Here is a 13457-nt window from a genome sequence, read left to right as displayed (position 1 = left end):
ATGTATCTCTACATTTTCGTGACTATCATAATAGTGATCCCACACACCTTAAATTTTGGGGTGTTGAAAAGGTCGATCCAGTTTGGCGAGGATCTAACAGAGTTCGCGAAGTGTCCAAACGCGAAACATACTGGATATATTTAACTGATTCTTTACACCCCAAGGGCTTAAACATTGATTTGGATATCAATTGTTTTATTAGTAATTCCTAATATGTGGTGGCTTGGCTTTATATAATTTTTATATTGTATTTTATATTATATTATTGCAATTTACCTCTCACCTGATATGTACATCTATTCCATTATTATTGCTTTTATCCAGTTTTTTTTTGATGCATAAATTTGGTTTTATCATCTAAAGTATTTTATATACATATTTTTTAACTAAATATATTTATTTATAATTTTAGACTATAAGAATGTGACTATGGGTATACACCTGTGTGTATGCCAGATTATTGCTAGTACATCTGTTTGTCTAAACACTCTTTGTTCATTGTCTTAATATATCTTTTGATTCCTGTTTTTTACCAATTTTATCACTGTTTTCCCATGTTTAATATTTTAATACATTGGTCACTGGTTGAGTAATGAAATCAATGACCAAAATGCTTTTTATGTAAAATGAAGGGCATTCAATAATATATAAGGATGCGGTTTGTATTAGAGATTAATATGGGGATCCGTAGAGTTATCCATCGGCTCTGGTCCTCAGGTTTGTGAGGACATCCGTTGCGGACACTTTGACATGTACGAGTGTCGGCTTGTGTCTGCGCCAGGCGGAAGTCGGGCAGCGGGAAGTGACGTTCTTCTGAGGCGGAAGTTCGTCCACCGGAAGTGACGTTGCGCATCGGATGAGGACGGTGTACGTTCGCTTCCGGGGTCGGCTCCTTTGCCGAGTGCGCATGTGCCGTAGAGGATATAAACACAGGCGGACCGCGCCGCGCACACATGCTCTCGGAAGAAGTCTTGGTGACGAAACGTCAGGGCATGTGTGCGCGGTTGCCTTGCGAACATATTGACGCCTGGCTAAATTAAGGAATAGTCATCATGCGTCTATATATGCAAATTTTGAATGCCTTCATTCAGATATGAAATTGTAAGTAGACATCTGGAGGGGAGTGGGGCCATATTAGTGTGTTTTTAATCAATAAACCTTGCAGTATTACACTATATGTCCCTCATTCTTCATTTACATGCCATCATGAATGGAGTGACATATGAAGGCTAATAGGATATGAGAGGAGATCCAAGTTGGTGGAAGGTGAAGAGGTTCTGTTGGTGATTTGAATTCACTTATGAGGAAGCCCTGTTTTACCGATCATCTGGTGAGTTCCTGAGGAGAGGGGGGGAGCACCGGTGTTTGGTCGAATTGTGGTGTATCCAAGTTCCTTCACACCCTTTCCCGTAACCAATTTGGACTGCTATACGGACATTTGTGTTTTATCACACCTTTGCCTGTTGAGAATATAGATCCTAATATTTATCCATTCATCTGTTAGCGCTGTTTGTGTGGTTGATTGGACCGAGTTTTTTTGGTTTTTTGATTACACCTTTTATATATATATATATATATTTCCCGGAACTTGTGGCAAAATATAAAATATTCCATGGACTCACCATGCCTCTCAGCAAACAGCTTGGGGTGTCTACTTTCCAAAATGGGGTCATTTGGGGGGGGTTTTGTGCTATCTTGGAATTTTAGGGCCTCCGAAACTGTGATAGGTAGTCAGGAGTGAAATCAACAATTTACGCCTTTGGAAAGCCTGAAAGTGGAGGTTGGTTTTCGGGGTCCTGTACTCGGCTAGACTGCAAAAAAGTCTCACACATGGGGTATCCCTGTACTCAGGAGAAGCAGCAGAATGTATTTTGGGGTGTCATTTCACATATACCCATGGCATGTGTGAGCAATATATCATTTACTGACAGCTTTGTGTAAAAAAAAAATATATATATATATATATATATATATATTTCCCGGAACTTGTGGCAAAATATAAAATATTCCATGGACTCACCATGCCTCTCAGCAAATAGCTTGGGGTGTCTACTTTCCAAAATGGGGTCATTTGGGGGGGTTTTGTGCTATCTTGGAATTTTAGGGCCTCCGAAACTGCGACAGGTAGTGCAGAGGTGACATGAACAATTTACGCCATTAGAAAACCTGAGAGTGTTGATTGGTTTTCGCGGTCCTGTACACAGCTAGGCTCCCAAAAAGTCTCACACATGGGGCATCCCCATACTCAGGAGAAGCGGCAGAATGTATTTTGGGGTGTCATTCCACATATACCCATGTCATGTGTGAGAAATTTATCTTTTAGTGACAACGTTGTGTAAAAAAAAAAATTAAAAAAAAAAATTGTAATTTTCCCGAAACTTGTGGCAAAATATAAAATATTCCATGGACTCACCATGCCTCTCAGCAAACAGCTTGGGGTGTCTACTTTCCAAAATGGGGTCATTTGGGGGGGTTTTGTGGTATCTTGACATTTCAGGGCCTCCTAAACCGTTATAGGTAGTGAGAAAATGCAATGAAAAATGTACGCCCTTTGAAATTCTGATGGTGGTGATTTGTTTTCTGGCTCCCGTACACAGCTACGCTCCCAAAAAGTCTCACATATGTGGTATCCCTGTACTCAGGAGAAGCAGCAGAATATATTTTGGGGTGTAATTACACATATACCCATGGCATGTGTGAGCAATATATCATTTCAATGACAACTTTGTGTAAAAAAAAAAAAAAAATTTTTTTTAGTCATTTTTCAAACACCTGTGACAAAAAAATAAAATATTCAATGAGCTCAACATGCCTCTCAGAACATTCCTTAGGATGTCTACTTTCCAAAAAGTGGTAGTTTGGGGGGGTTTTGTACTGCCCCGCCATTTTAGCACTTCATGAAATGAGATAGGCAGTCAGAAATTAAAGCTTCGTAAATTTCAGTATTTACACCATAGTTTGAAGACGCTATAACTTTTGCGCAAACCAATAAAAATACGCTCATTGATTTTTTTTTTTGTCAAAGACATGTAGCTAAATATATTTTGGCCAAAAAAAATGACATAAATTGAGTATATTGGATATTTTTTAAAAGACAAAGTTGAAAATGTCATTTTTTTGCAAAATTTTCGCTCTTTTTTTATTAATATCGCAAAAAATAAAAAGCGCAGAGGTGATCAAATGCCACCAAAAGAAAGCTCTGTTTGTGGGAAAAAAAGGACGTAAATTTTGTTTAGGTACAGCATTGCATGACCGCGCAATTATCAGTTAAAGTCACGAAGTGCCAAGTTGAAAAAAGGGGTCTGGTCCTTTAGCAGCCAAATCCTCCGGGGCTTAAGTGGTTAAGGTGCTTAAGGACCCGCACCCTCATTCAGCTTCCAAGCCCAGCACCTAGGTTTGGTCCCCAAGGCTCTACAGCCTGACTCTGCAGACTCTCTGCCTGCTTTCCATTCTGACTCCGCACACTCTCCGTCTGCTGCCCAGCATGACTCTGCATACCCTCTGCCTGCTGCACAGCCTGTTCCAGTGCCAGGTGTTCCAGTCCAGGCGGAGGGGCAGACCTAGTGACATAATCGAATGGTCGGATGTCAGAACTCATTGGAAGTGAGGGTTCATGCGCCTTAAGGGGCTAACGTTTGTTTGTTGGCTATTTCATTAGGTGCACTAGTTATTGTGTACATGCAAATGGGAGTGCTTTAAAACCTTTTTTAAATAAATGTATAGTTTTATATGCCGCACAATGATGGTTCCTTGTATATTCTTTTGAGTACCTAATCCCCCCGGAGGGGAGTGGAGTGTAGGAGAGACTTGACCTTTGAAATGTCAGGAGTAAGAGTCTATCTACAATCTGCGGCCACTCCACATGTTGGTCCCCAAAATAAAAAGGGCAAAGTGCACATGATTAATGAGTATATAGGTTTGTGGATTTAGGCGAGCTGCTAGGGTTTCTGGTGGAGGAGTCACATTTTAACCACTTTAAGACCAGGCCTTTTCTGGAATTGTTTGTTTACAAGTTTAAATTAGTATTTTTTTTTTTTGCTAGAAAATTATTTAGTACCCCCAAACATTATAATTTTTATATCATGTTACACTTATGCTTTAAATCATATACAGTCATTGCAGCATTAGCAGAGCTCATCCGGTGTATTGCACACTGTGTGCTTCCAAATAATTCAAGGTAATTCCACCATGTGAGTGATGTTGCAAATAGAGGAGTTCCACTGCTCTAATCCTCATGAGGCAAATATGAGTGATTGAACACAACGATCCCATCACCATACCTCGTGAAATCTGCTCCCCTTAGAAGTTACACTCACCAGATCTAAAAAAGAAAAAAAAAAAAAAACGCCTTATATCAATGATATCCTTTTTCACATGAAGTCCCACTGGTTACAGAGTCCTCCTCCAATTACAATCTCTCTCATGCCATAAAAGAGACAAACTTTACACCACCCCCCTTTTTAAAATGCACTTCCAAAAAAATCATATATGCTTAAAAAAAATTGTACAGGTTACCTGTTTCCAGTTACAGAGGAGGTCTAGTGCTAGAATTATTGCTCTCACTCTAATAATCGTGGTGATATTTCACATGAGTAGTTACAACACCGTTTACACATGTGGGCCCGACTTACGCATGCGTTCGCTTCTGCGTGCAAGCACGGAGGGACGGGGCGCCATGTTCCCTCGGTGTCTCTTCCTGGTTCGGACCTTCAGAGCGCATGTGCTGCTGGTTTCAGCGGCTGCATGCAGGACGAATATCTCCTAAACCTTGCAGCTTTAGGAGATATTAATTATACCTACAGGTAAGCCTTATTATAGGCTTACCTGTAGGTAAAAGGTAAAAAGCAACGATACTTCCACTTTAAGTCTATGCACTTTATTTTAGATGTGATACATCAATTGGGATGTATGTGATTTATGATTGCTTTGTTATTAAGATTGGTGTAGTTTTAGAACATTTTTGTTATCGTCACTTATATTTATATTTTAAAGACCCTTTCGGAATAGCGCCTATACACTATTTTTTCTCATACCTAATTATATGTGGAGACACTATAAGGATCAACAGCTGCTCACTTTGGATAATTTGAAGATTTGCATTGTAGTCTCCCTGTTTGCATCACTTTAATTGTGGTAGCGCATTGGTTCTCTACACTCACATTATGTTATAAGTGGATGTACATGTAAGTGATATAATCAGTATTGTTGCACTCAGCACTTTTCTTACAAAGGTAGGGTGGGCATTTTCTTTTTGTTCAGATTTTGTTTTTTGGGTCACATCATTTTTAAAGTGGTTGTAAAGGCATAAGGTTTTTTATTATAATGCATTTTATGCATTAAGACAAAAAGCCTTCCGTGTGCAGCATCCTCCCCAGCACCCCCTAATACTTACCTGAGCCCCATCTGTATCCAGCGATGTCCATGAGTCCCTCGGCCACCCGGGACTCTCCCTTCTGATTGGCTGAGACACAGCCACGGCGCCATTTGCCCCCGGTGGCTACCAATCAAGGTCAGTTAGCCAATCAGGAGAGAGAGGGGCGGGGTCAAACCGTAGCTCCGTGTCTGAATGGACGAGCACTGAAGAGGGACCTGAGAAGAGGAGGATCCAGGCTGCTCCATGCAAATCCACTGCACAGAGGAGGTAAGTATAACATGTTTGTTATTAAAAAAAAAAAAAAAAAAAACACAAGACTTTACAATCACCTTAAGGAATGACACAATGGTTTAGGATATACACGCTATAGTAGTTAAAGAGACAGCACGTGGTCACTTTATTATATTTTCATTTTTTACATTTATTTTCAGTCTGTACAATTTTAATGGGTATCACATTTTAATCATTGGGCAGTGCCACATATACAGTACCTCTACCGTTACTCATTTTCTATATACCCCACTTTGGTGGGATTTTTGAGGCAAAGCAGCAGCCATATTAAAAGCCCATAGCGTGGAATCCTATACTTTATTTTATTGTATTAGAGCAATAAAAGCTGACAGAGGCTGTAGCCTTCTCTTTTGCTACTAAAACATGTTTTTATTGCTGTGTCTCTGTTGGAGATTCCTATTTACTTCCTGTCCCCGTGACAATGTTGCCACAGAGGTTATAAACCTCTTCCCCACATTATCCAAGACTAAGAAAATAGTAAAGTAGAAATAAATTTGCCACTGCTCATTCCTGAGGGAACCCTGGTTGACAAAGCCTGGTGTAGAGGAGCCACCCCCCCCCCCCCCCAGTCCAACCCTCTCTTCTCATCAGGACCTTCTGTGTAACCCCCCCCCCCCCCAATCCCTCCTTATGCAATTCTGCATACCTCTTCCCCAAGTTGTCTGCCCACCCTTGGAGCCTCTTATCTACAACAGTTACTTTACGCCTCATGCACATGGCTGATTAGGGTCGTACACTTCCAGAATATTATTTTTTGATACAGGATTTATCAGTGTCTTTCTGTGGCAGGTATGGCCAGGTAGTTCTGATCTGCAGAAAGGAAACCTGTGCAAATAAAAGACAGACTGACACGGTGTGCAGCAGTATGCATGTAATCACACATGGATCTATTTACCTGTGGTTATGGATGGATGTGTACCCCTGGACCCCAGACAATCACTTCATGTACAGCCATGGCCAAATGTTTTGAGAACTACACAAGTATTCATTTTCAAAAAGTCTGCTGCCTCAGTGTTTTTAGATCTTTTTCAGGTGTTACTATGGTATACTGAAGAATAATTACAAGCTTTTCATAAGTGTTAAAGGCTTTTATTGACAATTACATGAAGTTTATACAAAGAGTCAATACTTGCAGTGTTGATCCTTCTTTTTCAAGACCTCTGCAATTCCCCTTGGCATGCTGTCAATCACTTTCTGGGCCACATCCTCACTGATGACAGTGCATACTTGTATAATCAATGCTTGGAGTTTATCAGAATTTGTGTTTTTTTTTTTTTATTCATCCCCTCTTGAGGATTGACCACAAGTTCTCAATGGGATTAAGGTCTGGGGAGTTTCCTGGCCATGGACCCAAAATGTTGATGTTTTGTTCCCCAAGCCACTTAGTTATCAGTTTTGCCTTATGACAGGGGGCTCCCTCATGCTGGCAAAGACACAGTCACCAAACTGTTCTTGGGTGGTAGGGAGAAGTTGGTCTCGGAGGATGTTTTTGTACCATTTGTTATTCATGGCTGTTCTTAGGCAAAATTGTGAGCAACCCCTACACATAAATGCTCTCAGGATGCTTTACTGTTGGCATGACACAGGACTGATGGTAGTGCTCACCTTTTCTTCTAGGTTTTTTCCGGATGCCCCAAACAATCAGAAAAGGGATTCATCAGAGAAAATAACTACCCCAGTCCTCAGCAGTCCAATCCCTGTACCTTTTGCAGTATATCAGTCTGTCCTGATGTTTTTGCTGGAGAGAAGTGGCTTCCTTGCTGCCCTTCTTGACACCAGACCATCCTCCAAAGGTCTACACCTCACTGTGCGTGCAGATGCACTGACACCTGCCTGCTGCCATTCCTAAACAAGCTCAGCACTGGTGGTGCCCTGATCCCGCAGCTGAATCAACTATAGGAGATGGTCCTGGCACTTGCTGAACTTTCTTGGGAGCCCTGAAGCCTTCTTTGCAAATGCAGTGGAAATGTTTTTTTGGGGATTAAGTTTCATGCCAAATCATCTGATCACTCTTCATAACATTCTGGAATATTTGCAAATTGCCATCATAAAAACTGGGGCAGCAGACTTTGTGAAAATTAATATTCATGTAATTTTCAAAACTTTTGGCCACAGCTGTACAATTGCATGTGAATAGCGGCAAACAGTGTCAGCCTGTCATTTATTTGTATGCGGATTTTGGTAGTGTGTATTGGCCATGTGCACGGGGCCTGAGTTACTGGAGTAGTTAGGCTCAGCCATGGAACCCTTTGCTGGAACCCAGTGGCACTGGCTGTCAGAATACAATGGCACACAACGGGAGACTATGCATCTGTGCTGTTAGAGTAGATGGAGGAATATGATCTTTTTCTTTAGTAAAAACCACAGGCTGAACAAAAGAAAAAAGTGTATTCCAGCTTTAGTCCTATTTGTCAGAAGTCTCACATGCACTTTGACTTACCCACTGAAATGACCCAGGAACACGGCTCCTGCAATGTTAAAGGAGAAGTATAACCAAAGCTATTATTATAGAGGTGCACTCCTGTGGCCCGTTTTAAGCCTACAGCACACTGAAGCCTGTTGTCCGCTGACATCGTAGAGCTGGTCCAGGCTCTGAAAAGATCCCGACCATGTGATTGGGATCCACCCAGAACCCTAGACTGGCAGCTGGCTCAGCCTCTCAGCTATTTGCCGAGAACCCAAGCCAGCCGCTCCCGCCCCCTCCTCAGCCCAGTGCCCAAGTAAGCGTGGGGGGGCAGAGCAGAGAGCTGGTGAATGACAGCTGGTGAATGAGAGTCCTTGGCTCTCTGCTGACAGAATGCTGAGAACTGACTGATCAGTGGTCTTTGATGGTTCAATACTCAGTGCAGAGACGGCAGGGGACTGATGCAGCAACAGATCAATGCTGCATCCACCTAGGTGGGTATACATTTTTTTTTTAAATCCACCTTCTTGCCGTGAGGCTGCATATATGCGTACCTGTCTTTGTGCTGGGAAAGATACATTGTATCTTTCTCTCTCCTTGCAGAGAAAAAAAAAAAAGTGTGTGTAAAAAATAAATAAATAAATAAATAAAAATAAAGAAAAAATACCTAGATCAAGGTTCAATCTAGGTCAGTGCCAGAGAGGGTTAGTTTTTGGTTCATGTAGGGTCAAAGTCAGGGTTAAAGGTCAGGATCAATATATTTCAGGCAGGATTTAATTTTTTTTTTTTTTTAATTAGTATCAGTGTCAGTCAGTGTGAGTTTTAGTAGCAATGGAAATTGGCACAACAGTCGCTAATATTTATCCCTGCAATCATTTATTAATAGCTAGGATGGCAAAGCAGAAAGGAATCATTTACAGAAAGTCCATCCAATCATGGGGCCCCTTTGGGGCTCAATACTGTCCATAGCTCAGGGCAAGCCTCTGAAAGGGAAGTAGAAGCATTCTCCAGGACCACATAAAGAAAAAGAATGCAGAGGCGCTTCTGCATTCTTTCTTCGATTTGTTTTAGGTAGGAAAAAAAAAAAAGCAAAATGCGCACTTCTGTTTCTGGACTGTACTCCGGGTACAAACAACAAATTCCATACACACATGTGGTATCGCAGCAAACGTCAAGCGCAGGAGGATTTATTTTGGTTTGTTCTTTGTTAGTAGGTTATGGTAGTAACAAAAAATATACAGCTACATTTAAAAACATGATTTTATTTACTATTTTGGGCCAGTTTTCCTTTGATAATCAAAAAACAAGAAAAAAGGAGATATCTATTTCTATTTACCACCAAATGAAAGCCCAATTTGTCCTGAAAAGAAACAAGGTATCATTTTTCTGGATGCACAAGGTACTTGTGATGATATGTATGGTTTTACTAACATGTCAAAGTTACAAAATTGTGCTTAGGCATTAATATTTGTTTTACCCTTAGGCATGAAGGGGTTAAGATTAGTTTGAACCTTCAGGCCTCTTTCACACTTGTGAGACCTTAAAGTCGCTCGATTTTGCCGCAATATTTTGCTGTGATTTTGACCGGATTTGAAGCAATGCCTTTGTAATCTTGAGGTCTATGGACCTCAAGTCGCATGAAAGTCGGACCAAAGTAGTGTATGGACTACTTTGAAGTTGTTGCGACTTGGAAATCATGGGGTACGACTTGTCATTCGACTTTGCAGTCCCAAGTCGCACAAGTGTGAAAGGGGCCTCACTATAAAGTGGTTCAAAACCGACTGAAATTTGCAGTGTGGCAAGCCAGTTTCTGATACAACACCTCTAGATCATATAACAAACACTGTGGGTGGGATCTTTCTGTATCACAATTTTCTATTATCTAATTTTACTATGTATCTGTATTACTGCACTCGTGACAATGTGTTTGGTTTACTGTATTTTTGAATACTTTTTCGGTAAAGCTTTACTGAAACAGAGAAAGGCTGGCATGATATGCTCTTTAAATTCCTTCAGCTGTCAATTGATTTTTGGCAAGCACTATTTTCAAGATTGCACTTTAAGGGCTCTGCAACACTGATGGCCAGGAGCCAGTAAAAACAGGCAGCTGAGATGCAGTTTTACTGCCCAACATTTTTCTGTGTCCTTGTCCCATGTTGAAAACGAAAATGCCTAAAATGGTACAAAATTTCTCAAATGTAGTTTCCCACATATGTAGTTACAGCCCATGTCTAGTCTATAGTCATACTTTGTTTCTGATCATGCGCAGATTTGCTTATTCGATTTTTGTAGGACAAATACTATAATAATTAAATGAAAATCGGATGTTATGATAACTAAAGAGAAAAATGTTCTGTCCCTTTGGAAATTTTCATTTGAACAGTCCATATTGGCTCTCAAAAGCAGTGTACTAATGAACAGAACATTTAATAATCATTCCAAATATGGATATTTTTGTTCAATTTTCTAATAGCCTGTACTAGGCTTTAGTGGTATAGCCTGTGGTCATGTGATCAAAATGATGATGGATAATCAGTGTGATGACAGGTGATTAGAGTGTGATCAGGGTGATGACAGGAAATCAGAGTGTGATCAGGGTGATGATAGGTAATAAGTGTGATGACAGGTAATCAGGGTGCAAAAAAAAAAAGATATTGGGGGGCACACCCAATATCTTTTTTGTTTCATGTATAGTCCTGACCAGACTTATGGAGGGAGCACTCCACTCTCCCACACCAAGACCTCATTAGCATTGTCCACTAGTAGTTACAGGAGGTATCCCTTCATTGCAGTTCTAGCAGAGGAATCTGCAGCCTGCAAACTTCTCCCATGACAGGAGTGAGTATTGCCCTTTGGTTTCGAGAAGTGGGATTATCTTCTCTATGAATAGTGTAGGACCCACTGAAAATGGGGTACTTTGACGTAGTGGTGGGCTTAAGCCCAGTATGGCCATATGGTGTGACCAAATCCCCATATTTACTTTATAAGAGCAGGTGTTTTTAAATAGCCTTGCAAGATTTGAAAACAACCTTTTTCTGTGTATGTATGCGCTATTATATTGTTCAATAGGTAATCAGGGTGATGACAAGTGATCAGAATGTGATGACAGGTAATCAGGGTGATGACAGGTAATCGGAGTGTGATGAAGGTGATGACAGGTAATCGGTGTGATGACAGGTAATCAGGATTATGACCAGCGATCGGAGTGTAATCAGGATGATAACAGATAATCAGTGTGATAACAGGTAATCAGTGTGATAACAGGTAATCAGGGTGATGACAGGTGAACAGAGTGTGATCAGGGTGATGTCAGGTTATCAGTGTGATGACAGGTAATTAGCATGATGACAGGTGATCAGAGTGTGATCAGGGTGATGACAGGTGATTGTGGGGTTATGGTAGGTGATCAAGGTGATGACAGGTGATCAGGGTGGGGACAGGTGATCGAGGTGATGACAGGTGATCAGGGTGGGGACAGGTGATCAGGATGATGACAGGTCATTGTAGTGATGACAGGTGATCAGGGTGATGACAGGTGATCAGAGTGTGATCAGGGTGATGACAGGTGATCAGGATGATGACAGGTCATTGTAGTGATGACAGGCGATCAGGGTGAGGACAGGTGATCAGGGTGGGGATAGGTCATTGGGGTGATGACAGGTGATTAGGGTGGGGACAGGTGATCAGGATGATGATAGGTCATTGGGGTGATGACAGGTGATCAGGGTGGGGACAGGTGTGATCAGGGTGAGGACAGGTGATAACAGGTGATAAGGGTGATAACAGGTGATCGGGATGATAACAGGTCATTGGGGTGATGACAGGTGATCAGGGTGAGGGCAGGTGATCAGGGTGGGGACAGGTCATTGGGGTGATGACAGGTGATTAGGGTGGGGACAGGTGATCAGGATGATGATAGGTCATTGGGGTGATGACAGGTGATCAGGGTGGGGACAGGTGTGATCAGGGTGTGGACAGGTGATAACAGGTGATCGGGATGATAACAGGTCATTGGGGTGATGACAGGTGATCAGGGTGAGGACAGGTGATCAGGATGATGACAGGTCATTGGGGTGATGACAGGTGATCACGGTGGGGACAGGTGATCAGGGTGGGGACAGATGTGATCAGGGTGAGGACAGGTGATCGGGGTGATAACAGGTCATTGGTGTGATGACAGGTGATCGGGGTTATGATAGGTGATCAGAGTGATGACAGGTGATCAGGGTGGGGACAGGTGATGACAGGTGATCAGGGTGGGGACAGGTGTGATCAGGGTGAGGACAGGTGATCAGGGTGAGGGCAGGTGATCAGGATGATGACAGGTCATTGGGGTGATGACAGGTGATCACGGTGGGGACAGGTGATCAGGGTGGGGACAGATGTGATCAGGGTGAGGACAGGTGATCGGGGTGATAACAGGTGATCGGGATGATAACAGGTCATTGGTGTGATGACAGGTGATCGGGGTTATGATAGGTGATCAGAGTGATGACAGGTAATCAGAGCTCACCTTGACTTGAGCCATGGGTGCCACACTCTCCAGAGCAGCCCTGAGCCCCAGGGCCGCGGCTGCCCCCACTTCAGCGATGAGATTGTGCCCACAGGCATGCCCCAGCTCGGGCAGGGCGTCATACTCACACAGGAATGCCACATGCAGGAGGGCGGAGGAGCCGGAGCTCCAGTGTGCCCGGAAAGCCGTGTCCAGCTGGTAATGTTCCTGTACTTGCCATGATCGGCTGGAGAAGAAGCGGGTGAGGAACTGATGAGCGCTGTGCTCCTTATAGGCAAGCTCTGGCTCCCTCCATATATCCTGGCTTAGCTGGTTCAGTTGCTCGGATTCCTGCTCTATAGTGTCGCTCGCCCGCTGCTTGCACTTCTCCAACATATGCATGTTGTCCGCCGTACACTGCTCCCTGACCGGTCCCATGTCTCACAAACACACCTTGTACTATGACACACACCACAGGCTGCAGACAGTTATGTGTAAACTGTCACTCTGACATCATTCCACCTGGAACCAGGATCAGGAATGTCGCCTGCGAGGACTCTGCCCCGAGGCACGCCGGGAGGTGTAGTCCGCACATTGGACCCAGGCTGGAGGGGTCCGCTCTGAGGCAGGAGCCTGGAGACTACACTTCCCACACTGCCCCGCGCATTGTTTTCCACAGCAAGGGGGACATGTGAGGGGGTTCAGAATAGAGATGGGATCCTCTGCTATTTATACTCAGTACACTGAGCTGTGGACTTCGAGGGAAACTATCATAAAGATGTGTATAAAATGAATGGACAGAATTATAGCAATTCCAACTTTGCTCTAAGTTTAATGACCTTAAAGTGGAACCCTGAGCATAGGAAAAATCACACTAAGTCTTTAAAGCTGGAGAG

General features: G+C 42.7%; 1 protein-coding gene across 1 annotated transcript in view; it reads right to left on the bottom strand.

The window, feature by feature from the left end:
* PM20D2 (peptidase M20 domain containing 2) overlaps positions 1–12999 on the bottom strand; it is a gene marked incomplete at its 5' end in the record, with an annotated part of 183730 nt that extends 170731 nt beyond the window's left edge. The window contains one exon of the mRNA XM_082251199.1: positions 12583–12999. Coding sequence (XP_082107325.1) covers positions 12583–12999 — 417 coding nt within the window. The remainder of the gene's footprint in view (positions 1–12582) is intronic.
* Positions 13000–13457: the final 458 nt, after the last annotated feature.

This window comes from Pelophylax lessonae (assembly GCF_965119305.1).
Source record: "Pelophylax lessonae genome assembly, chromosome: 3".
Taxonomy (NCBI): domain Eukaryota; kingdom Metazoa; phylum Chordata; class Amphibia; order Anura; family Ranidae; genus Pelophylax; species Pelophylax lessonae.
This window is presented reverse-complemented; position numbering and strand designations above follow the sequence as displayed.